Genomic DNA, 25,680 nt, shown 5'->3' on the forward strand with positions numbered 1-25,680 from the left:
CAAAGTGGATAACCTCACATTTATCCACATTATACTTCATCTGCCATGCATTTGCCCACTCACCTAACCTATCCAAGTCGCTCTGCAGCCTCATAGAATCCTCCTTGCAGCTCACACTGCCACCCAACTTAGTGTCATCCACAAATTTGGAGATACTACATTTAATCCCCTCGTCCAAATCATTAATGTACAATGTAAACAGCTGGGGCCCCAGCACAGAACCTTGCAGTACCCCACTAGTCACCGCCTGCCATTCTGAAAAGTCCCCATTTACTCCTACTCTTTGCTTCCTGTCTGACAACCAGTTCTCAATCCATGTCAGCACACTACCCCCAATCCCACGTGCTTTAACTTTCCACATTAATCTCTTGTGTGGGACCTTGTCGAAAGCCTTCTGAAAGTCCAAATATACCACATCAACTGGTTCTCCCTTGTCCACTCTACTGGAAACATCCTCAAAAAATTTCAGAAGATTTGTCAAGCATGATTTCCCTTTTACAAATCCATGCTGACTTGGACCTATCATGTCACCTCTTTCCAAATGCGCTGCTATGACATTCTTAATAATTGATTCCATCATTTTACCCACTACCAATGTCAGGCTGACCGGTCTATAATTCCCTGTTTTTTCTCTCCCTCCTTTTTTAAAAAGTGGGGTTACATTGGCTACCCTCCACTCCATAGGAACTGATCCAGAGTCTATGGAATGTTGGAAAATGACTGTCAATGCATCCGCTATTTCCAAGGCCACCTCCTTAAGTACTCTGGGATGCAGTCCATCAGGCCCTGGGGATTTATCGGCCTTCAATCCCATCAATTTCCCCAATACATTTTCCCGACTAATAATGATTTCCCTCAGTTCCTCCTCCTTATTAAACCCTCTGACCCCTTTTATATCCGGAAGGTTGTTAGTGTCCTCCTTAGTGAATACCGAACCAAAGTACTTGTTCAATTGGTCCGCCATTTCTTTGTTCCCTGTTATGACTTCCCCTGATTCTGACTGCAGGGGACCTACATTTGTCTTTACTAACCTTTTTCTCTTTACATATCTATAGAAACGTTAGCAATCTGTCTTAATGTTCCCTGCAAGCTTCTTCTCGTACTCCATTTTCTCTGCCCTAATCAAACCCTTTGTCCTCCTCTGCTAAGTTCTAAATTTCTCCCAGTCTCCGGGTTCGCTGCTATTTCTGGCCAATTTGTATGCCACTTCCTTGGCTTTAATACTATCCCTGATTTACCTTGATAGCCACGGTTGAGCCACCTTCCCTTTTTTATTTTTACGCCAGACAGGAATGTACAATTGTTGTAGTTCATCCATGCGGTCTCTAAATGTCTGCCATTGCCCATCCACAGTCAACCCCTTAAGTATCATTCGCCAATCTATCCTAGCCAATTCACGCCTCATACCTTCAAAGTTACCCTTCTTTAAGTTCTGGACCATGGTCTCTGAATTAACTGTTTCATTCTCCATCCTAATGCAGAATTCTACCATATTATGGTCACTCTTCCCCAAGGGGCCTCGCACAATGAGATTGCTAATTAATCCTCTCTCATTACACAACACCCAGTCTAAGATGGCCTCCCCCCTAGTTGGTTCCTCGACATTTTGGTCTAGAAAACCATCCCTTATGCACTCCAGGAAATCCTCCTCCACCGTATTGCTTCCAGTTTGGTTAGCCCAAACTATGTGCATATTAAAGTCACCCATTATAACTGCTGCACCCTTATTGCATGCACTCCTAATTTCCTGTTTGATGCCCTCCCCAACATCACTACTACTGTTTGGAGGTCTGTACACAACTCCCACTGACGTTTTTTGCCCTTTGGTGTTCTGCAGCTCTACCCATATAGATTCCACATCATCCATGCTAATGTCCTTCCTAACTATTGCATTAATCTCCTCTTTAACCAGCAATGCTACCCCACCTCCTTTTCCTTTCATTCTATTCTTCCTGAATGTTGAATACCCCTGGATGTTGAGTTCCCAGCCCTGATCATCCTGGAGCCACGTTTCCGTAATCCCAATTCACATCATATTTGTTAACATCTATTTGCACAGTTAATTCATCCACTTTATTGCGGATACTCCTTGCATTAAGACACAAAGCCTTCAGGCTTGTTTTTTTAACACCCTTTGTCCTTTTAGAATTTTGTTGTACAGTGGCCCTTTTTGTTCTTTGCCTTGGGTTTCTCTGCCCTCCACTTTTCCTCATCTTCTTTCTGTCTTTTGCTTTTGTCTCCTTTTTGTTTCCCTCTGTCTCCCTGCATTGGTTCCCATCCCCCTGCCATATTAGTTTAACTCCTCCCCAACAGCACTAGCAAACACTCCCCCGAGGACATTGGTTCCGGTCCTGCCCAGGTGCAGACCGTCCGGTTTGTACTGGTCCCACCTCCCCCAGAACCGGTTCCAATGTCCCAGGAATTTGAATCCCTCCCTGCTGCACCACTGCTGAAGCCACGTATTCATCTGCGCTATCCTGCGATTCCTACTCTGACTATCACATGGAACTGGTAGCAATCCCGAGATTACTACTTTTGAGGTCCTACTTTTTAAATTTAGCTCCTAGCTCCTTAAATTCGTTTTGTAGGACCTCATCTCTTTTTTTACCTATGTTGTTGGTACCAATGTGCACCACAACAACTGGCTGTTCTCCCTCCCTTTTTAGAATGTCCTGCACCCGCTCCGAGACACCCTTGACCCTTGCACCAGGGAGGCAACATACCATCCTGGAGTCTTGGTTGCGGCCGCAGAAACACCTATGTATTTCCCTTAAAATTGAATCCCCTATCACTATCGCTCTCCCACTCTTTTTCCTGCCCTCCTGTGCAACAGAGCCAGCCATGGTGCCATGAACTTGGCTGCTGTTGCCCTCCCCTGATGAGTCATCCCCCTCAATAGTACTCAAAGCAGTGTATCTGTTTTGCAGGGGGATGACCACAGGAGACCCCTGCACTACCTTCCTTGCACTGCTCTTCCTGCTGGTCTTCCATTCCCTATCTGGCTGTGGACCCTTCACCTGCGGTACGACCAACTCGCTACACGTGCTACTCACGTCATTCTCAGCATCGTGGATGCTCCAGAGTGAATCCACCCTCAGCTCCAACTCTGCAACGTGGTCCGTCAGGAGCTGGATACACTTCCCGCACACATAGTCGTCAGGGACACTGGAGTCGTCCCTGAGTTCCCACAGGGTACAGGAGGAGCATAACACGTGACCGAGCTGTCCTGCCATGACTTAACCCTTAGATAGGCAACAACAATGCTAAAGTTTCCTCACCAATCACCAGCCAATCACTTAGCCCCTTGGCTGTGACGTCACCTTTCTGTTTCTTTCTACTACTTTTTTGCCTTCTCCCTGTAGCTGCACAAGTACGCCTTTTATAGGCCTCTGCAACGCACTCCCGATGCTTCTCCACGCACCTCCTCGACGCTGGGCCCCGGACTCCCTGCTGTGCCTTTTATAGGCCTCTGCAACGCACTCCCGATGCCTCTCCACGCACCTCCTCGACGCTGGGCCCCGGACTCCCTGCTGTGCCTTTTATAGGCCTCTGCAACGCACTCCCGACGCCTCTCCACGCACCTCCTCGACTGCTTTGAAGTTGATGTGCAAATGACTGGCTAACCTACATAAGATGTTGAGATTCTACAACATGGTCTTCAGCTTCACCATTGGAAACTGTGCAAACCAAGCAATTCAGGCTCGTGAAATTGGAAGGTGTCCTCATAGTAATTAGCAAGGAGCAAATTGTGCTAAGATGTATACCTACAAAGGCACCCCAATGGTTCAATGGTGTGGCACTCAGTATGGTACCCAGCCATACAAACCAGAATGTCCCATGTTTGATCCTTCATCTTTGCAGGGTTGATTGATCTCAGTCAAGAGAGATTTGTTGGGATCCTATTAATGGTTTCAGTACCGCGGGGATGGGGGTTGGAAATCAGTCAGGGCTGCCACACACAATTGCTATCCAGTGACCCTGCGTAGATACAAGGGATAGGAGGGGAAATCCAGTTTGACAACGATGCCCTCCGTATCAAACAGCCTGCTAACATTCATAGGTAAAAAATGGCAATTAGAACGAGGTACCAAAGTTTGGGGGGGGGTGGGGGGGGGGGGGGTCAGTGCTTGTGGTAACAAGAGCTAGTGCCTTCATGAGAGGAGGGGCCAAAATTAATTTAAAAAAAAAGTAAAAAACATGTTTAAACCAGAAAATGCAATATGGGCAGATTATTACAACAGCATATCACAATACATTGTGAAATAAGATAAGGGCTGCTAGGCCACTGTGGGGAAATTACTAAACTATTGCCGTAACTCTACTTTGGGAGACATAAATGCAGACGAGAGGCAATCCCCACAGGTGGAGAGAGAGAGAAATCAGAGACACACTCCAGCCTTCATTCACTGCTTCCGAGTGGGCAGTTTCAGAATAATATGGTGGAAGCAGCGGGCCAGTATGACTGCCCATCTCCACAACTGAGAATAGTTGGGTGATAACCCAATAAATTGCTGGGGATTCTAAGACATACTCATATGCTGCGATTAAAACACACCAGTGAAAGTTAGATAGCCATTAGTTACCAATATGTACTAACCTTGGAATCCTTTGGTTTCTTTTTTCTGTTTCTAATTTTACTTTTAAGGCCAGTATTCTGCAGGGAAATCAGAACAATCATCAGCTAGCACGTACAGTGCATCGAAACCCAAGAATGGCCATCTCTCAAGAAGTGGATTCATTTTTTATGCTACCTTATAATGAATGGTTTACTTGGGGCCCAAATCGACATTATTTTATTTTGATATAAAATACCTTCTTGTATAAGGGTTTAAAATACCATTAGACTCTTTAAAAAAAAAAAAATCCGTTCTTGGGATGTGGGAGTCACTGGCAAGGCCAGCATTTATTGCCCATCCCTAATCGCCCTCGAGAAGGTGGTGGTGAACCACCTTCTTGAACCGCTGTAGTCCATGTGGTGAAGGTACTCCCACAGTGCTCTTAGGGAGGGAGTTCCAGCATTTTGACCCAGCGACGATGAAGGAACGGTGATATACTTCCAAGTCGTGACGGTGTGTGACTTGGAGGGGATACTTGCAGATGGTGTTCCCATGCACCTCTCCGAATATTTCTTGCATGTTTTGCTGATTTAATATATTCCTGCGCACCAGCAGATCTTTCTTATCTCGTCTAGGGATGATCTAGTCCTCAGTAATAACTGCAAGTCCACGCAATACACTCGCGACTGGAACTTTTGTTGCATTACTGCAATTCCATCATCCTTAAAATTTACATGGTCTCAGTTGACAGGAGAAATTAGTAGCAGAATCTGGAGAAGTTTTCCATGTGCTTTATGTATCTGCTCATCGTGGATTGAAGATGAGTTTGTAATATGGGTTCTAACCCGTACTGCACCACAGAATGCCTCTCTTCTTGCAGGATGTGAAAGAACCGGGAAATGTCATGCTACCATTTTATCAGCTACTTCATTGTTTCCCGTGGTATTTCACAAGAACACAAGAAATAGTAGCAGGGGTAGGCCATTTTACCCCTCGAGCCTGCTCCGTCATTCAATAAGATCATGGCTGATCTGATCATGGACTCAGCTCCACTTCCCTGCACGTTCCCCATAACCCTTTACTCCCTTGTCGCTCAAAAATCTGTCTATCTCCGCCTTAAATATATTCAATGACCCAGCCTCCACAGCTCTCTGGGGCAGAGAATTCCATAGATTTACAACCCTCAGAAGAAATTTTTCCTCATCTCAATTTTAGTTTCCCCTATGAGTGGAAATATCTTCTCTGCATCCGCCTTGTCGAGCCCCCTCATTATCTTATAAGTTTTAATAAGATCACCTCTCATTCTTCTGAACTCCAATGAGTATAGGCCCAACCTACTCAACTGATCCTCATAAGTCAACGCCCTCATCTCCGGAGATAACCTACTGAGCCTTCTCTGATCAGTCCTCAATGCAAGTATATCCTTCCTTAAATACGGAGACCAAAACTGTACGCAGTACTTCAGGTGTTGCCTCACCAATACCATGTACAATTGTAGCAGGACTCCTCTGCTTTTATACTCTATTCCCCTTGCAATAAAGGCCAACATTCCATTTGCCTTCCTGATTACTTGCTGTACCTGCATACTAACTTTTTGTGTTTCATGTACAAGGACCCCCAGGTCCCTCTCTACTGCTGCACTTTGCAATTTTTCTCCATTTAAATTATAACTTGCTTTTCTATTATTTCTGCTAAAGTGGATAACCTCACCTTTTCCCACATTATACTCCCATCTGCCAAATTTTTGCCCACTCACTTAATCTATCTCTATCCCTTTGCAGATTTTTTGTGTCCTCCTCACAATTTGCTTTCACAGTACAAAGGAATATACAGTTCTGTGAAAAATCATTGTGGTCCAATGTCTAGGAAATAGCACATCCAATGCAAAGTTCCTGTGAAGCCACGCAGCTCTCTGCCAGTTCTGCACAGTCGCAAAACTGTGAATGGGCCGCGTAGCCCCTTAAAGGGGCCACGGCACCCCCAAAAAATTAGGCGGAAATTGATCCAATGATAATTCTTATATCTCTATGAACGTTTTCTCCAGTACTTATCCTAACTTGCTGATACACTGCCTTGCTTGGCAGTCCACATCATGCACTCCTCTACCGCTGTGTAAAGTAATTCAATCTAAATTGTCTTTTCAGCCACCATCTTCTAAGTTTAAGCCTAATAATTCTTGAAGAATCGTTGACTATATTAAACATAATGATGTTTAGCTCATCTATGCCTTTTAGAACTGAACACGTGTCAGCTTTGACTCAGTGATATTACTCACCTCAGTCAGAGGGTCGTGGGTGTAAGCCTCACTCCAGAGAATGAAGTATATAATCTAGGTGGACACTTCAGTGTAGTACTGAGGGAGTGCTGCATTGTTAGTGATGTCACACCTTGGATGAGACATTAAATTAAGGCCCCATCTATCCTCTCCGTTGGATGTAAAAGATCCCATGGCACTATTTGAAGAGTAGGGGAATTCTCCTGGTCCCCTGGGTCAACATATATCCCTCAACCAACACTAAAAACATTATCTGGGCATTATTTTATTGCTGTTTGGGGGTTCTCGCTGTGTGCAAATTGGCTGCAGTGTTTCCCTGGAATACAACAGTGACTACACTTCAAATGTACTTAAATTGGCTGTGAAGCACTTTTGGATGTGCTGAAATTGTGTTATACAAATACAATTTTTTAATTAAAAAAAAAACACTGATCCCTCAGCCTTCTCTACCCAGTATAAACATTCCAGCTTATTTAACCCTCTCCTTATAACTTAGCTGCCTCAATTTAGTCACCTTTCACTACACTCTTCCCAATATTTGGATGTCTTTCCCATAATAAGCTGACCACAATTATATACATTACCCAGGTAGGGCCAGACCATAATATTTGATAGCCAGTATATCTCCAGTAAAAAAAAAAAAATCGCTGTAATCTGAGAAGTGACTATTATATCAACTATTACAATCTTGGATTTTTCACTTGGAAATCAATCTTAAATGAAATATTTGCACAGGATGAAAGTACAACTTACAGATAATTCTTCATTTTCCGGTTTCTTTAGTACTGTACAAGGAGCATCTGCAGAAGAAAGAAAAATGTTTTAAAAGAATTCATCTAGAATGAATCAAAGTAGTAACATGATCGAAACCAAAAGAAGCTAAAACATTGACTAACAACTAACTAGCAAATAAGAAAAAAATGTAAATTATACAAGTTCTTTGAAAAAAGCAATACACATAAAAAAGAAAAATACTGCGGATGGTGGGAATCTGAAATAAAAACAGAAAAAGCTGGAACTACTCAGCAGGTCAGGCAGCATCTGTAGAGAGAGAGAAACAGAGTTATTGGCCTTGAAATCCCAGCCTCCCCGGGTCTGTACGGAGTGTGTACAGATCCTGGAAGGCATCGCAGAAGTCGGTTTTTGGCTTGCAATGCGCATGTGCCGAAAACCAGCTTTCCCGATCTATCAAGCTCTGGCTTGACAGTTCCTCCCTATTCCCACAGCCAGGACATTCGCATGGGTATTTGCCCATCTCTTGCCCAGTGAATGTCCTGAACACTCTTGCGCCTGGTAAAAGCAGGCGCATTGCCTACTTTTACCAACGTTGAGTTTTAAAACATAAAAATAATATTTTAAACACATTTTTATGTTAAAAACCCCGCCCACTAAGATAAGTTTATTTTAAACCATAATTAAAAAACTTTTCAAAAAATCGGAATATATTTTTTTCCTCCAAGACTTTAATTTAAATTAATGTTAAATATGTGATTTTTTTCCCCTATTTTTATTGGTGCTTTGGTGTTGGCTGGGGGGGTTCTCAATCATAATAATGAGAACTCCTACTTATGGAGTTCCCATTATTAGGAATGAGAAAATACTTTACCTGGACTGGCTGCCCAGTGCCATGTGACTCCAGCTCCAGCATATGTCCATTAGACGTGCACGCGCTCCGATGTGCAGGGAGAGGAGGCCTCAGGACCGGGATTCGCTGGTGGGCGCAGCAGGAAAAGGTAGCTGCAGATCTTTAACCATTTTCTGTCGAGCGCCCGCAGGAAGCAGGGGACCGGGATTTCAGGGCCAATATTTGAGGTCGATGACCTTTTGTCGGAAACGTTAACTCGGTTTCTCTCTCCACAGATGCTGCCTGACATGCTGAGTAGTTCCAGCATTTAAATTAGTAAAAGGTAAATTTAAGATTGATATGAGGATGTTCTTCACACAGAGTGATCAACATATTGAATGGGCCCCTGGATAGAGTAGTGGAGGCAATCACCCAGGCATCACTTAAGAAAAAACGAGATGGTGCAATGGGGGAATGCAATGTCATTCTAGATGGATGAACTAGGATGGCTTTCTTCATCTGTAATTATCTTGTGTGGATAGCATTACATTTCCAACACCTACCTCGCCCTCTTCCACTCTTGCCATTGTAACAATTTTTTGGGCAGTGATGTGAAGGAAAGGAGTCAAAAAAGGTACTTAACTGTTCGAACGTCCGAAAATGTAACATATAATGCCACTACATCCAGACTAATTTCTGAAGCTGTAATTTTTACATATTCACCCTTTCACTGTGGTTATCAACCTTCGGATTGAATATCTTGAATAATTTGAATAGTCAGGAGTGGTTAACACTTTTGCTAGCTGCTGAAGCGCATACACATTACTTAAATACATACCCATTGCATCAAAATATTCATCTAAAGGATTCTGCAGGGAAGGGAATTGTTCTCTCCTCTCCTCCAGCATCCATATAAAACTGCGGGTTTTTGTAGGCGATTCCTGTTTTAATTGTTCTACAATTTCTGTACCACTATCGGGCAGTGGTAGGTGAATCTCGGATGCATCCAGCAGCTCTTGTAGGGAGCTCAAGTCCAATTGCTCGATGAAGTTTGAATAACGAAACAAGAAAAGTCTTGCTGCTTCACGGCCTGTGAATCATTAAAAAACATTACTTTGAAATCAACAGTAATAAAGTATATAAATGATTATCTGTATATTAAATAACCACATTACCTTTCTTAAACTTTGCTCTCTCGCCCCTGAATATCTTGCTGGAAGAGTTTTACTTCAAACATTTCATTCCAAAAGATGAAATTGAAACACTCACTTAAGTTCGGTGAACTTTGACTGCAAACATCACATCCAAGTGAATACAAGTTCACCGTTACCCTATTTTAACATTCAATAGACCTTTCTGCACCCATTTACAGCTCTGCAGCTAGCCTCTCATTTCTTCATCACTCGGAAGCTAACTCCATGGCATTTTTCATTTTCATACAATATATGCTTGTGTGCCTATATAGTCAGGTTTGAATGTATTGCAACATTACCTGCATCATTTAACCAATTGATCCAATCTAACAGCTTGTTGTCAACCTCCTGGCACTTGGTAAGGGTGTAGATGAATGCTCTGGTCTTTATTCGGTTATTCTTCTGCACAATGAGGTCAAGAAGTTGCCCCATGACCTGGCATGGCTTGGAGGCATCCGTGGAAAGCACATCATAGTCCCCTTCATTTAGAACATGAAATGACAGCAATTCTTGAAGTAGGTTCGAAACATTCGGCACTCCTGCTTTTAATTGCTCCTTGTTCTCAGTTATCAGCTGCAATATTCGATCACCAAGAGGATTCCATGAATGACCTGTGTAGAAAAGGAGGCGCAAAAGCTTTAAAATGAAGCATGGACTATCTATTCAACCTCATCAGAAATATTGTATGCACTACACAGCAAAATCAAACAATTCTAAAGCACCAACACAGCAGTGCTCCCACCCAAGGTCGACCTTTTTGACCAGGCCAGAATAAACCTTCAAAATAAACTTACTTTTCTAGCGTGGACTCCCGTGGTCCCTTTAAGAACAGCTAGTTAGGCATCGCAACACCTGCGATAAGTGGGATTAGCATGCATTTTAAATGCTTCCCCCATTTCTCTATGAAAATTGCACCAGGGGAACTACAAGTGGTGTAGGACCCCGATTTGCATATTTAAACAGCCTCCTGTCTGTTTTGGGTGGGAGTGCTGAGAGCCTGAAAATTGAAACAGGCTGAGAGTCCAGGCACCCAGCAGATTTTCCTCCACCAGTTTGTCAAGCGAGAAACGGGCGGTCGGCAGGTTGAAAATCCTCCCACTCCCCCCCACAAACGTGTCAGCATCAAGCACCTTCAGGTTAGGTATAGCATAGGTACAGGTAAAGTATTAATCTTAGCATAGCAACCTTTACTGTGCCACTAATATTTTATTATTTCCCAAACCAGCCATCCTGTGGCCTCCAAGTACAATTGCCAATGTGTGCGACCTTAGGGCCCAGTCTGAGCTTTGAACCCATGCTCATTATTGTTATTTCGCAAATCATTTGACATAGGACAGTGACAATCTGCAGACAGATTCACACTGCCTAGGCTGGATTTGAACTCAGGACCTAGAAGTGACTAACCTGTGGCATCAGTTGGTTCCTTCCTTGCACCCCACCACTGCATTTCTCCCCCAACCCACCCAATTTAGTTGTTCTCTAAATAACCATTTTTCAAAAAGTGCAGGTAATGCAAACAGAAGTTTGCCAGTGTTGGTTGCTTACTTGCAATACAGGTAGAGCATAAAGTGGTGTAGAAAAATAGGGAAACTGACATATATGGAGCAACAGCCTGCTGATAAATCTTCTGTGACAGAACGGAAAATACAAAGGTTAAAAAAAGATAATTAAGAGAAAACTGCCCCCCCCACCCCCTTTCAATTACTTCTTGTAGCTAACAGCCGGGGGATGGGGGTTGAGAGGAGTTTGCAGATTAAAAACTTAAATAAAGCCTTGTAGAAAGTTAGTCTATACTGCGTTCAGTTTTGGGCACCGCAACCCAGGAAGGATATATTGGTCTTGGGGGTGCTACACAGATTCACCAGAATATCATAAATAGAGGGCCAAATTATGAGAATAGGTTGCATAAACTTGGCTTGTATTGCCTTAAGTATGGAAGATTAAGGGGCGATCTGATCAAGGTGTTTAAAATGTTCAAAAGATTTGTCAGGGTAGATACAGAGAAACTATTTCCTCTGACGGGGAAACCAAGAACAAGAGGGCATAATCTTAAAATTAGCACTCGGCCAATCAAGCAGGAAATCAGGAAGCACCTTTCACACAAAGGGTTCAGAAATTTGGAATTCTCTCCCCAAAAGGCTGTGGATGCTGGGGCAATTGACGCTTTTAAGACTGATATCACTAGATTTTTTTTTATTAGGCAAGGGTATCAAGGGATTATGGAGCCAGGCTGGGTAGTAGGGACTAAGGTACAGATCAGCGATGATCTAATTGGCGCAGGCTTGAAGGGCTGAATGGCCTACTCCTGTTCCCAAGCCTAGTCAAACAAGATTTGACTTAATTAAGGTTCAGATCCCAGATGGCTATACAATAAAATCAAAATAAAGATCACAGTGCCCTTGTATTAACAACTTCATAAGATGGAAAGTTGACATAAAAAAATCCATCTAAGTTTTTGGAACTAAAGAATGTTACAACATAGAAACAGGCCATTTGGCCCGTCAAGTGTGTGCTTGTGTTTTTCTTCACGCAAGGCAACTAATTGGATTCCACTCATCTGCTCATTCTTTGTACATTTTAATATTCCTTTACAAACATCTATACAATTTTCAATTTAAAAAAAATTATGGATTCTACTTCAATAATAGTTTGTGGCAAATTTCTTTTTACATTGTAACCACTATGCAAAGATTATTTTTCTAACCTCCCCTTTAATTCTCTTTTGTGATGATCTTACATTTGTGCCCTCACGTTACTGTCTTGCTAACTAAAAAATCTTCTCATGAATTTTTTTTTTTTTAAGTTATTAATGGACATGCCAAATCCTAGATCATCAGTTGAAACAGCCACTATGAAACAGGCATTTTCTTTTTACCGGTTTTAGAACTGGATTCTTCAATTTTCTTTTCAACCTTTTCTTTTATCTGTTTTTCAGCATTGTTCCTTGATGCTTCTTTTCGCAACTGTTTTCTGGCTTGCTTACGGTCTTCTTTCATCTTCAACTTCAAAGTACTAATAAGGAAGAAAAGTACTCATATTCATTGCAGCAGTGACAACGAGACATAGGCCACAGCAGAAAGGCAGAAAAATGCACAACTGCTATTTGGAGATGACTGCAGCAAAGAGAGAGAGACCAGAAAATAAGAATTTTAGGAGCAACAATGAGTACAATTGCTAACCTAGTGAAGGGGAAGATGGAGATACACAGTGCATTGTAACACCTGTACTGATAGCAAAGAGACCGCCCGCACTGCGTTTGGAGCAATAGGTGAAAGATTGGACAACAGAAAATTTAACTTTGGAAGTGCCAGAAACAAAGTGCTGGAAAGTAGTTGCAATTTAAATATTTGGGATTATGTATACAAATATTTACATTTGTGTTAAAAGCAAGAACTATTGAGAAGACAGACAGCTAAAATGAAACATTAGTAAGTCACTGGTTTATACCTAGATAGGAGTCGACCAATATTCAAAATCTTCCAATCACTATTATACTACAGTTTGCACTATGGAAAGCTCAACACGAGGTAAACTACAGTGTAATTCAGATGTGGTTGCTCAAAATTGAACTTAGACAAGCAGCGCAATGTCATCTCCCGAAATAAAATGCAATTATAAACTATCTACACTTTAAAAATCTTTTTAAGCAGGCTGACAAACGGTCATCTCTTTAACATTAACCAGTATTTCAATACCACTGAGTGGAGTTCAGAGACTTTGCCCTTAAATGCATGCAGAGGGCTCTCCCCACCACCCCACTCCCCGCCCCCTCCCTCTGGCCAGAAGAAAACAGAAAGGCAGCATAACCCACATCTTCAATCTCAAACCGGCATCTGTGATATAAGCCTTAAAGACTTGTGCATACTTATGACAGATACAAAAAAAATAACTTTACCTTGAACATTTCTGTTTCACAACTGTTTTTGAAGGGTCTTTGCTTTTTACTATTTTAGCCTCAAACTGAAAAACAACAACAATTCACATTTAGCAAGGATAAAGATATAAATGATTTACTGTGTCAATCAGTGACTGTCCGATCCTTTAGAAGTGAATCAAAGTTCATGGACCACTAACAAAGCAATTCTCTGACCCTTACCTATTATGTTAAAATCGCGAGGTAGGTTGCAACATTCCATTTCAAAATGCATAAATAAAAAACCATCGGCAGATGATTTCTATAGAAAATCTACTTTGCAAACATCCACAAGTACCTGCAGTACCAGTTACGTGTGTAGGTGGCGCTGTAGATCAGGGAGTCAAATGTAATTAGGTGTTCTGCCTAGTTTTTGCTTGTGACATAATGGGCCCAAGTTTCCACAGGATAAAAAACGGGCGCCCCTCCGAGCTGGGCGCCCGTTTATCGCGCCTAAAACGGCGCCAGAAAAAAACGCGCTATTTGAGCGCTTTGCAGCTCCTTGTCTGTTTGGCGCGGCGCCCAGGGGGGCGGAGCCTACACTCGCGCCGATTTTGTAAGTGGGAGGGGGTGGGTACTATTTAAATTAGTTTTTTTCCTGCCGGCAACGCTGCGCGTGCGGGTTGGAGCGTTCGTGCATGCTCAGTGTGAAAAAAAAACATTGGCACTTGGTCATTTTTGTAGTTCTTTGTAGCTGTTTAATTTTTGAAATTTTTTAAATAAAATCACATTGCCATCAGCACTGAGGCTACCCTTCTCACTGTCTCCTTCCCCTCCCCCCCCTCCGCGGCAACAAACCGCTGTCTCCTTCCCCTCCCTCCCCTCCACAACAACAAACGGCTGTCTCCTACCCCTCCCTCCCCTCCGCGGCAACAAACCGCTGTCTCCTTCCCCTCCACAACAACAAACCGCTGTCTCCTTCCCCTCCACAACAACAAACGGCTGTCTCCTTCCCCTCCCCCCCCTCCGCGGCAACAAACCGCTGTCTCCTTCCCCTTCCTCCCAGCTCCACAACAAGAAACCGCTTTCTCCTCCCCCCCCCCCCCCTCCCGCTCAGCGGCACGAACGGCTTTCTCTCCCCCACCTCCAGCTCAGCGGCAACGAACGGCTGCAGAATTCTCCCTGGCTGAAGCACTTTCACACAGGTAGGAAGATGGTTTATTTAATCTTTTCTTTGCTTATAAATGTTTATTCAGGTTGGATTTATTTGTATAATATTTGTAGAAGTATAAATAAGGATTTATTGTAAAATTTAATGAGTTCCCTTCCCCTCCCACCTTGTTCTGGACGCCTAATTTGTAACTTGCGCCTGATTTTTTAATGTGTAGAACAGGTTTTTTTAGTTCTACAAAAATCTTCACTTGCTCCATTCTACTTTAGTTTGGAGTATGTTTTCACTGTGGAAACTTTGAAATCAGGCGTCAGTGGCCGGACACGCCCCCTTTTGAAGAAAAAATTCTGTTCCAAAGTAGAACTGTTCTACCTGACTAGAACTGCAGAAAAAAAAAAGTGGAGAATTGCGATTTCTAAGATAGTCCGTTCTCCACCAGTTGCTCCTAAAAATCAGGCGCAAATCATGTGGAAACTTGGGCCCAATATTACTTGACACAATCCCTCGCACTACATTTATAGCTTAAACAAAAGACCGTGGGTGTTGGGGGGAAAAAAAAGCTCGGCAACTATCAAATCTATCGGCAACTATAAATTTTCTAGCCATTGGGGGTAAAGCAGAGATGGAGAGGATGTATTATGAAGCCTCATTCCTCCTAAAATTCAATTATCTCCCCTGTTAGGTCTTCCCTCAGTATCTTCATAACGATACTTTCTGACCTGGTCATTGGCTTACCCAGATCATCTCGTCCTTCTTTTACCATTATTTGCTGGTGTTTGTGCAGCCTTGCAAGACCTACCTGCACCATTGCAGAATTAGCTGTCCTTCAAAGACAACGCCCTTGAAAACTGGCCAAACTAGCCACCGGTATCCTGGCATCGCAATCCAATAGAGGAGCGTAGTCTATCCAGAGTACACAATGACAACACTGGGCAAGAAGACCTCCTGCTGACCATTTCTAGAGCAGCCAGGATATAAGTCAGCCTGCTGCATACCTCCCCCCCCCCCCCCCCCCCCCTCTCTCCCCTCATTGGGAGTTTGAGGTTTCATGATATAACACCCCCCCCACTCCCCCAATGCCAAAAAGTTATAGTTCCCGGGAGGTTGGTTGCTTGCTTGTTTGTTTCGGGACTTACTGGTTTTGTTCTGTTGAGGGCCACCATCCCTTCGCTGAGCTCACTTGCCACTGTAATTTTCCCGAGGTAATTTCCTTGCTTTTGTTCCTGAAGCCCTTGCACTTGTATCCCCTTGCTCTCAATCTCCACTGCCTGTCTCAGTCCTCCCTTCCTCATTCTCCTCTAGCTGTTATTATTCCCCCACACCGGTTTGACCTAAATAATGCACTTAGGTCTTTACTTCTTACCTGAATGGGGCCTATTAAGCCCACCCAGCACGTAACCTGGCCCAATGAGATGGGAGTGGGTCTGGTGACGTCATTGATGACGCGTTTAAAGCTGGGATCCTTAAAGGGACCCTGGCCACATTAAATTTGAAGTTTAATCTAACATAGTGGGTGTTGTATTACTCTACAATAATATAATAGAAGTTATATATGAGTGACAAAGATACTCAAGAATATAATTTAAAAAGTACATTAATTGGGAGGCTGTTGGGGCTTCAGTCACAAATCTATAGACTTTTGAATTAATAACTGGTAGAAATAAAAATGTGTGCAGGTAATATATAAAATTAAGTAGATTTTTAATGTAATTGTAAAGGGGTGGATTTACAATCATATGCAAGTTTAGCAGAAAACTGCGGAATCCCTGACAAACAGTGCAAATGGCGTTTACAATGTGTTTCCGGGATTCCTGCAGCTCTTTCGTTGAAGTTAACAATGGACAAGTGAGAGAACCTCCGCAGAATTCACCCTAACGTTTCAGATTGAAAAATTTAATTGGCCATATTCAGGGACTGAAAGCAAATTGAACCAAATGAGTGCCGAGAATGCAATTGTTACGGTTGATGACTTGATTTAATGTATCATCATCATAGGCGGTCCCTCGAATGAGGATGACTTGCTTCCATACGAGTTCACAGATGTTTCAATGAAGGACCCGATATTCCAGTTGAAAGGATGGAAGATGCCGGTGCGTGGATTTCTTTTACGTGTGGTGACCGTTGCACACCAGCCACCACACGGGCTTGACAGAGCTAGGCCTTTATCCAGTGACATGGGTTAACTAGAACGACTGGAGACCTGTTCTGCTTCACGGACCTAATGCGCACACATATCGCAGTGTGGGCTGGCCCGTGCTGCTGCCCCTTGGCTCTTCTGGGCCCTGTACCCTCATTTGCTACACCTCCGCCACAATCTCTCACCATTCCTCCACCACAAATTAACATTTGTTGGATGTGTAAATGTATACTTGAGCAGACTTAAACTGTAAGTTAGCAGTGATGTAGAACTTGGCAAAACCATATCTGCACAGGGTCGAACTCTATTACTCAAAGTGGGTTTCACTTCTGTTTCCACTGTGAGAAATACTAAAAGTTAAATATATGGTATTTGTAAAGCCAACTAAATTCTATTTCTCAGGAAACATGATAGTTCTGTTTGGATAAATGCCGTTTATCTGTTTTCAGAAAAATCTGACAGTCTTGGCGGGGAGGCGTGGGGGAATGCCATGGACCTAGATACAGAAACTCTCCAGTGCCCAGCTGTTGGAAACTTGTGTTTGGAGCCTTTGAGTGTCAAGAAGAGGATTTGAGAACTCTTAATGTTAAGATTTAGATTCAGCAAAGTAGTACCACAAACTCTTCAGCAATTGTTGCATACTGTAGCAAGGTTTGTGTACCATGTGTTAATGGTGTAGGATCTTGAATATTTTCTACCAAAAATAGTGCAGCCAAGTTCAGAATGCTCCAATACTTCCGTAGAAAGGAGGCCATTCAACTCAGCACACCTGTGCCAGTCAGGACGATTTGTATTGCATGGTTTTGGTTGTGGGCTTACTTGGTAATGTCTGGTTGTTTTGAGAGAGACTGTTAAGTTTGGAGCGTGGGCAGGAACATCGGCGGGGCCCAGGTGCAGCAGAGGAGCGGGAAGGTCATGGCAGAGGTGCGGTGAGTGATCGAGGCGGAGGAACGTTGAGGGAATCGTGGCTGAGATTTAGTGGGAGATCGTGGCGGAGGTGCGGCGAGTGTTTTAATGTGTAACTGGACCATCACATTATACTGTGAGAAAAACCTGACCAGAAATAGAAAATTATTTAAATGGTATATTTCATTTTTTTATAGTGCAGATCAATTCACTGCAATTAGTGTTCAGTTGCAAGGCAACAACCAAGAATGGCCAGTGAAAAATTTTCACCAGTAGCTTTTCAAGTAGAACAGAATCTCCATCAATCTGTTAGCTGATGTAATCAACACGTTTTTATTTTGGTTTGTTTTCCATGCTGTCAAGTAATCAGTTGGAGCAATAGCTACGGAACTCACGCCTCAGGTTGACAGACGTGGTTCCCGAGCGGTGTGAATCCCGTGGCCATGCAGGGAAATGTTTAAAAGTAGGGGGAAGAAAGGCTCCAAGTGCAAATAAAAACCTCAATGATTTCAATTGGGTCCGCTGCTGCTGCAGGTCGGGCCGGCCCCGCGCTGACAGAAAAGCCTATGGGAAAGGCACGTGGAAGTGGGTCAACAGCGGGTTTCCGACCCACTGTCAAAAAAAACCTTTTCCACCCGACCAGCCACCAATTGCGGCCACTACCACGGAAGATTCAGCCCGATGACGATGAAGAAAAGCAATTTTTTTTTGCAAGAAGTGGCTCCATGTATAGTAAAACATTAGAGGAATGGCACTACTATCATGCTCAGTTACAAAAACTTGTAGAGTCGGATATTATTCATAGAAAAACACTGCAGGGCAATGATCCTATTCACCAACTTCCAAAAGGTATTGACTTTTAAAAGATTTCTCAGCAGGGACCATCATTGAAGAGGCCAGAAAAAGAGTCATATCTTGGTTACAAAATTATTGAAAATTCGAATGGAAGACTAAAACAAAACAATAAAAAGGACAAAGGATAAAAAAGGATTTAAAAATATTAAAAAAGTTAATGGCAATATCTTCAGAAGTGGCAAAAACCTACGGCATCCTATTAAATTTTTCAGATATTGGCTGACCCCATTCAGAGTCTCCCGCAGTTTCCATTATTTCAAATGACACTATTTGTTCCAAGGCATTCTATTAACACATTTTCTAGTTTGGTGCAGTAATTGCACTGAAAATCAAAATGAAGTCATCAGACAAAATTCTTACCTCACATTTCACAAGACCTTTAGAATTAAAGATGACAATTCTTGAAACTTTCCCTTCACAGTCAGGAGTGAAACATGGACTTCTGAGAAAATCCTTCAAAATAAAAAAGAGACTGTTCTGATGAAGTTTAAAAATAAAAATTAAAAATTCTGATCAGTGCTATGCTCAAAAGATTTAACTATTGCAATATTAATTGCAGTCTGTTCGGCTGAATTCCTAAAACACATTTCAAAATTGTACCAAGGTGATCAACAACCTGCATTTATATAATGCCTTTAATAGTCAAACTTCCCGAAATAACTAACTTTCCAATAATTAACTATGTAACTGAAACACTGCAGACTACATTAATTCATTTCTTGTATGTCGTGACTTTCACACAATCGGTTCTCCGATGCTCTGCAAACTATCAAATAAATATGATCTGGATTTTAAAATCCATTGATGGAGAGAGACTACAAAATGCTGCGGTACAGACTACAAAATGTCCTTGTACATGAAGCACAAAAAGTTAGCATGCAGGTACAGCAAGTAATTAGGAAGGCAAATGGAATGTTGGCCTTTATTGTAAGGAGTATGGAGTATAAAAATAGGGAAGACCTGCCACAACTGTACAGGGTATTGGAGACCACACTACGTACAGTTTTGGTCTCCTTATTTAAGGAGGGATATACTTGCATAGGAGGCAGTTCAGAGAAGGTTCACTCGGTTGATTCTGGAGATGAAGGGGTTGTCTTATGAAGAAAGGTTGAGCAGGTTGGGCCTATACCCATTGGAGTTTAGAAGAATGAGAGGTGATCTTATTGAAACGTACAAGATTCTGAGGGGGCTGGACAGGGTAGATGCAGAGAGGATGTTTCCCCTCATGGGGGAATCTAGAACTAGGGGGCATAGTTTCAGAATAAAGAATCGCACATTTAAAACGGAGATGAGGAGGAATTTCTTCTCTCAGAGGGTCGTGAATCTTTGGAATTCTCTGCCCCAGAGAGCTGTAGAGGCCGAGCCTTTGAATATATTGAAGGTAGAGATAGACAGATTTTTGAACGATAGGAGAGTCAAGGGTTATGGTGAGCGGGCAGGAAAGTGGAGTTGAGATCAACATCAGACCAGCCATGATCTTATTGAATGGCGGAGCAGGCTCGAGGGGCCAAATGGCCTGCTCCTCTTTCTTATGTTCTTATAACCATTGAAAAGCGATTAAGGTTACATTGGGTTGGAAGATGGAGTGCAGGGGGCAGAGTACTAAGTGAAATTCCCTAAACTCAGTGTGAATTAGTCAAACATGAGGAGCAGTGGAATTGGAGGAGGCAGCTCAGAAATTACAAAATGAGCTGGATAAAATATAAAATATATATGTGGGTAGAACAATGGCAGATGAAATTTAAGTGTACAACTAAGAAGCACTGCACATCGAAAGGAAAATGGGTAACATACATGCTCTAAGAATTGTGTTGAAGCTGTTAAGGACAATGTTGAAAAAGTTCTGGAAGTCTTAATGGCTTTGACACTCAACATGTCTAACCAATGCAGTGCAGCAATCAACAAAGGCAATAGAACGTTGAACTACATATTGAAAACAGTAGAATAATTAGAGAAAGTTATGATCAAACGACATAGTGCTCTGGTCAAACTAGATCTTGGGATGGACTTTCAATTTGCAACCCAGGTGTAAAACAGTTAGTCACCGAGATACAAGGGAGACATTCGAGCACTGGAAGCAGAGCAGAGAAAAACCGAGCGGCTGATCCCACGTGTTACAATCTGAAGAATCTGGGGCTTTCAGCCTTGAAAGAGGCAATCTTGGAGGTATACAAGACAGTAAATAGAATGGAAAAATTCAATTCAATTCCAAGAGTAGGACAAGAGGACACAGGTTTAAACTGGTAAAAGCCACATTCAGAAATGGCTCTTCACAAATAGTTGATCAACACATAGAACGTACTTCCAGATAAAGTAGTGGAGACAAAACTAAGAATCATTTAAGTATTAATTGGATGCTGCGATGGGGATGGGGTGGGAGACTTTAGATTCTTTCTGGGTGGATCAACTAAACTAGGGGGCACAGCCTCAAAATACGGGGGAGCCAATTTAAAACCGAGTTGAGAAGGAATTTCTTCTCCGAGTTGTGAATCTGTGGAATTCTCTGCCCAAGGAAGCAGTTGAGGTTAGCCCATTGAATGTATTCAAATCACAGATAGATAGATTTTTAACCAATAAAGGAATTAAGGGTTACGGGGAGCGGGTGGGTAAGTGGAGCTGAGTCCACGGCCAGATCAGCCATGATCTTGTTGAATGGCGGAGCAGGCTCGAGGGGCTAGATGGCCTACTCCTGTTCCTAATTCTTATGTTATGTAAAATGGGCCCAAAAGCTTTCCTCAACCGTTTTTGTGATAACGGTTGTATTACTACTTAAAAAAAAAATTGATCTTGGGGTATGGGGCTACACAATAATTCCCTGTAAAAATGTGAATATACATTCTGACGGGTACAGTTACACTGGGCGGTTTGATGACTTACTCAATATTGTGTACTTATACCGTAACTCAATTACAGTACATCACATCGCCCTAAATATAATACTATACAATTTGCCTTTGTGCTTTCCTACTTAAATATTAAAAACAAACTACATTGTAATCAACAGAATCTTCACAAATAAATTAGATTCAACTGGCATACTTTGTCAAAGCGATCACCTTGTTCACAACAATAGTTTCAGGATTAACTTCTCAGTGCACTTGTACCACCTGACTGAAATGGGATTGATGGGAGCTATGGCAAAGTCTACACTCACCTGGCCTTCCAGCAGTACTTGGATGGGAACAAGAAATGTTATGGGGTAAATATTACTTGCGTTCTATAAATGATAGTGGACTGGTAAAGAATGAATCTAAACACTGCATGCATTTTGATTGTGAAAGCAGCTCATTGCAGATTACAGTAAAACTCAACTGGTCATTTATCCATAAATATTCATCAAGCTCCATTTATCAAGGGAACTAACCTTGTCATTTTTATCTTCAAAGGAAGATGCCTTCAATTTCTTCCAACAGTTGATATGGTATTCCACACGGCACTGTAGGTAGCACATCACTTGAATAAAACCCTAACATACAAGAATCAAAATGGTCAATGGTATGTACTGCACAGAGAAATTACTGCATTTCTTCCAGGTACAATGGTGTTTTTATAGGATGTTCACGAATTCTGCTAGGAGTACGAGGTCAGAGATGACCGCTGGGTAATTTTGACAGTCTAAAACTACACAGCAAAAGTCCAACTTTCGATTGCTCGATTAAAAACATTGCGCACATGGCATTTACATTTAAAACTCATTACCTTAAAATCTGGGTCTGAGAAGTAGATATGGACCTTAGAATGGCCCTGGCAATGTTGATGACGGCAGACTGCATCGGATTCTGGAGGGAATTGACATTTCCCGATGTATTCTTCCAATATTGCCTGAAAGATAATGTTGCACGAGTAAGGAGCAGGTCTACGTTGAAAGTTTTCAGATTATACTAGAGTAATACATTGGTCTTAATTAGGAAACCTATATGCTGAGCCTTGGCCCATAACGCAGGATACTAGCAAGGTTGGAGCAGCGCGAGTCCGGGGTTGGTGAGGCCTATAAAAGGCCCAGCGGGAGAGTGAGGTGGCGGCAGTTGGAGCAGCGCGAGTCCGGGGTTGGTGAGGCCTATAAAAGGCCCAGCGGGAGAGTGAGGTGGCGGCAGTTGGAGCAGCACGGGTCCGGGGTTGGTGAGGCCTATAAAAGGCCCAGCGGGAGAGTGAGGTGGCGGCAGTTGGAGCAGCGCGAGTCCGGGGTTGGTGAGGCCTATAAAAGGCCCAGCGGCAGAGTGAGGCGGCGGCAGTTGGAGCAGCGCGAGTCCGGGGTTGGTGAGGCCTATAAAAGGCCCAGCGGGAGAGTGAGGTGGCGGCAGTTGGAGCAGCGCGAGTCCGGGGTTGGTGAGGCCTATGAAAGGCCCAGCGGCAGAGTGAGGCGGCGGCAGTTGGAGCAGCGCGAGTCCGGGGTTGGAGAGGCGTGGCTTGTGCAGCTACAGGGAGAAGGCAAAAAAGAAATAAAAAGAAACAGAAAGGTGACGTCATAGCCAAAGGGGTTAATTGATTGGCTGGTGATTGGTGAGTAGTTTTTCTTTCTTTTCTTTAACAGTGAGTAAATTTTAACATTATTGTTGCCTATCTAAAGGTTAAGTCATGGCAGAAGAGCTCGGTCGCATGTTATGCTCCTCCTGTACCATGTGGGAACTCAGGAACGACTCCAGTGTCCCTGACGACTACGTGTGCAGGAAGTGTATCCACCTCCAGCTCCTGACGGTCCGCGTTGCGGAGTTGGAGCTGAGGGTGGATTCACTCTGGAGTATCCACGATGCTGAGAATGACGTGAGTAGCACGTGTAGCGAGTTGGTCATACCACAAGAGAAGGGTCCACAGCCAGATAGGGAATGGAAGACCAGCAGGAAGAGCAGTGCAAAGAAGGTAGTGCAAGGGTCCCCTGTGGTCATCCCCCTGCAAAACAGATACACTGCTTTGAGTGCTGTTGAGGGAGATGACTCATCAGGGGAGGGCAGCAGCAGCCAAGTTCATGGCACCGTGGCTGGTTCTGTTGCACAGGAGTGGAGGAAACAGAGTGGGAGAGCGATAGTGATAGGGGATTCAATGGTGAGGGGAATAGATAGGCGTTTCGGCAGCCGCAACCGAAACTCCAGGATGGTATGTTGCCTCCCTGGTGCAAGGGTCAAGGATGTCTTGGAGCGGGTGCAGGACATTCTAAAAAGGGAGGGAGAACAGCCAGTTGTCGTGGTGCACATTGGTACCAACGACATAGGTAAAAAAAGGGATGAGGTCCTACAAAACGAATTTAAGGAGCTAGGAGCTAAATTAAAAAGTAGGACCTCAAAAGTAGTAATCTCGGGATTGCTACCAGTACCACGTGCTAGTCAGAGTAGGAATCGCAGGATAGCACAGATGAATACGTGGCTTGAGTAGTGGTGCAGCAGGGAGGGATTCAAATTCCTGGGGCATTAGAACCGGTTCTGGGGGAGGTGGGACCAGTACAAACCAGACGGTCTGCACCTGGGCAGGACCGGAACCAATGTCCTAGGGGATTGTTTGCTAGTACTGTTGGGGAGGAGTTAAACTAATATGGCAGGGGGATGGGAACCAATGGAGGGAAACAGAGGAAAACAAAAAGGAGATAAAAGCAAAAAACAGAAAGGAGATGAGAAAAAGTGGAGGGCAGAGAAACGCAAGACAAAGAACAAAAAGGGCCATTGTACAACAAAATTCTAAAAGGACAAAGGGTATTAAAAAAACAAGCCTGAAGGCTTTGTGTCTTAATGCAAGGAGTATCCGTAATAAAGTGGATGAATTAACTGTGCAAATAGATGTTAACAAATATGATGTGATTGGGATTACGGAGACGTGGCTCCAGGATGATCAGGGCTGGGAACTCAACATCCAGGGGTATTCAACATTCAGGAAGGATAGAATAAAAGGAAAAGGAGGTGGGGTAGCATTGCTGGTTAAAGAGGAGATTAATACAATAATTAGGAATGACATTAGCTTGAATGATGTGGAATCTATATGGGTAGAGCTGCAGAACACCAAAGGGCAAAAAACGTTAGTGGGAGTTGTGTACAGACTAACAAACAGTAGTCGTGATGTTGGGGAGGGCATCAAACAGGAAATTATGGGTGCATGCAATAAGGATGCAGCAGTTATAATGGGTGACTTTAATATGCACATAGATTGGGCTAACCAAACTGGAAGCAATACGGTGGAGGAGGATTTCCTGGAGTGCATAAGGGATGGTTTTCTAGACCAATATGTCGAGGAACCAACTAGGGGAGAGGCCATCTTAGACTGGGTGTTGTGTAATGAGAGAGGATTAATTAGCAATCTCGTTGTGCGAGGCCCCTTGGGGAAGAGTGACCATAATATGGTGGAATTCTGCATTAGGATGGAGAATGAAACAGTTAATTCAGAGACCATGGTCCAGAACTTAAGGGTAAACTTTGAAGGTATGAGGCGTGAATTGGCTAGGATTGATTGGCGAATGATACTTGAGCGGTTGACTGTGGATGGGCAACGGCAGACATTTAGAGACCGCATGGATGAACTACAACAATTGTACATTCCTGTCTGGCATAAAAATAAAAAAGCGAAGGTGGCTCAACCGTGGCTATCAAGGGAAATCAGGGATAGTATTAAAGCCAAGGAAGTGGCATACAAATTGGCCAGAAATAGCAGCGAACCCGGAGACTGGGAGAAATTTAGAACTCAGCAGAGGAGGACAAAGGGTTTGATTAGGGCAGGGAAAATGGAGTACGAGAAGAAGCTTGCAGGGAACATTAAGACGGATTGCAAAAGTTTCTATAGATATGTAAAGAGAAAAAGGTTAGTAAAGACAAACGTAGGTCACCTGCAGTCAGAATCAGGGGAAGTCATAACGGGGAACAAAGAAATGGCAGTCCAATTGAACAAGTACTTTGGTTCGGTATTCACTTAGGAAGACACAAACAATCTTCCGGATATAAAAGGGGTCAGAGGGTCTAGTAAGGAGGAGGAACTAAGGGAAATTATTATTAGTCGGGAAATTGTGTTGGGGAAATTGATGGGATTGAAGGCCAATAAATCTCCAGGGCCTGATGGACTGCATCCCAGAGTACTTAAGGAGCTGGCCTTGGAAATAGCCGATGCATTGACAGTCATTTTCCAACATTCCATTGACTCTGGATCAGTTCCTATCGAGTGGAGGGTAGCCAATGTAACCCCACTTTTTAAAAAAGG

At 43.2% G+C, this 25,680-nt stretch overlaps 1 protein-coding gene across 2 annotated transcripts in view; it reads right to left on the reverse strand.

The window, feature by feature from the left end:
- Positions 1-25,680, reverse strand: part of ttc3 (tetratricopeptide repeat domain 3) — a 131,009-nt gene that overhangs the window by 41,312 nt on the left and 64,017 nt on the right. For both annotated transcript variants that reach the window (XM_070893863.1, XM_070893862.1), the window contains exons 19-27: positions 22,210-22,332; positions 21,875-21,976; positions 18,871-18,963; positions 13,484-13,548; positions 12,464-12,600; positions 9,888-10,199; positions 9,234-9,485; positions 7,585-7,631; positions 4,598-4,654 (exon numbers count right to left, since the gene is read on the reverse strand). In XM_070893863.1, coding sequence (XP_070749964.1) covers positions 4,598-4,654; positions 7,585-7,631; positions 9,234-9,485; positions 9,888-10,199; positions 12,464-12,600; positions 13,484-13,548; positions 18,871-18,963; positions 21,875-21,976; positions 22,210-22,332 — 1,188 coding nt within the window. The remainder of the gene's footprint in view (positions 1-4,597; positions 4,655-7,584; positions 7,632-9,233; positions 9,486-9,887; positions 10,200-12,463; positions 12,601-13,483; positions 13,549-18,870; positions 18,964-21,874; positions 21,977-22,209; positions 22,333-25,680) is intronic.

The sequence above is a fragment of the Pristiophorus japonicus genome, chromosome 11, assembly GCF_044704955.1.
Source record: "Pristiophorus japonicus isolate sPriJap1 chromosome 11, sPriJap1.hap1, whole genome shotgun sequence".
Lineage (NCBI taxonomy): Eukaryota > Metazoa > Chordata > Chondrichthyes > Pristiophoridae > Pristiophorus > Pristiophorus japonicus.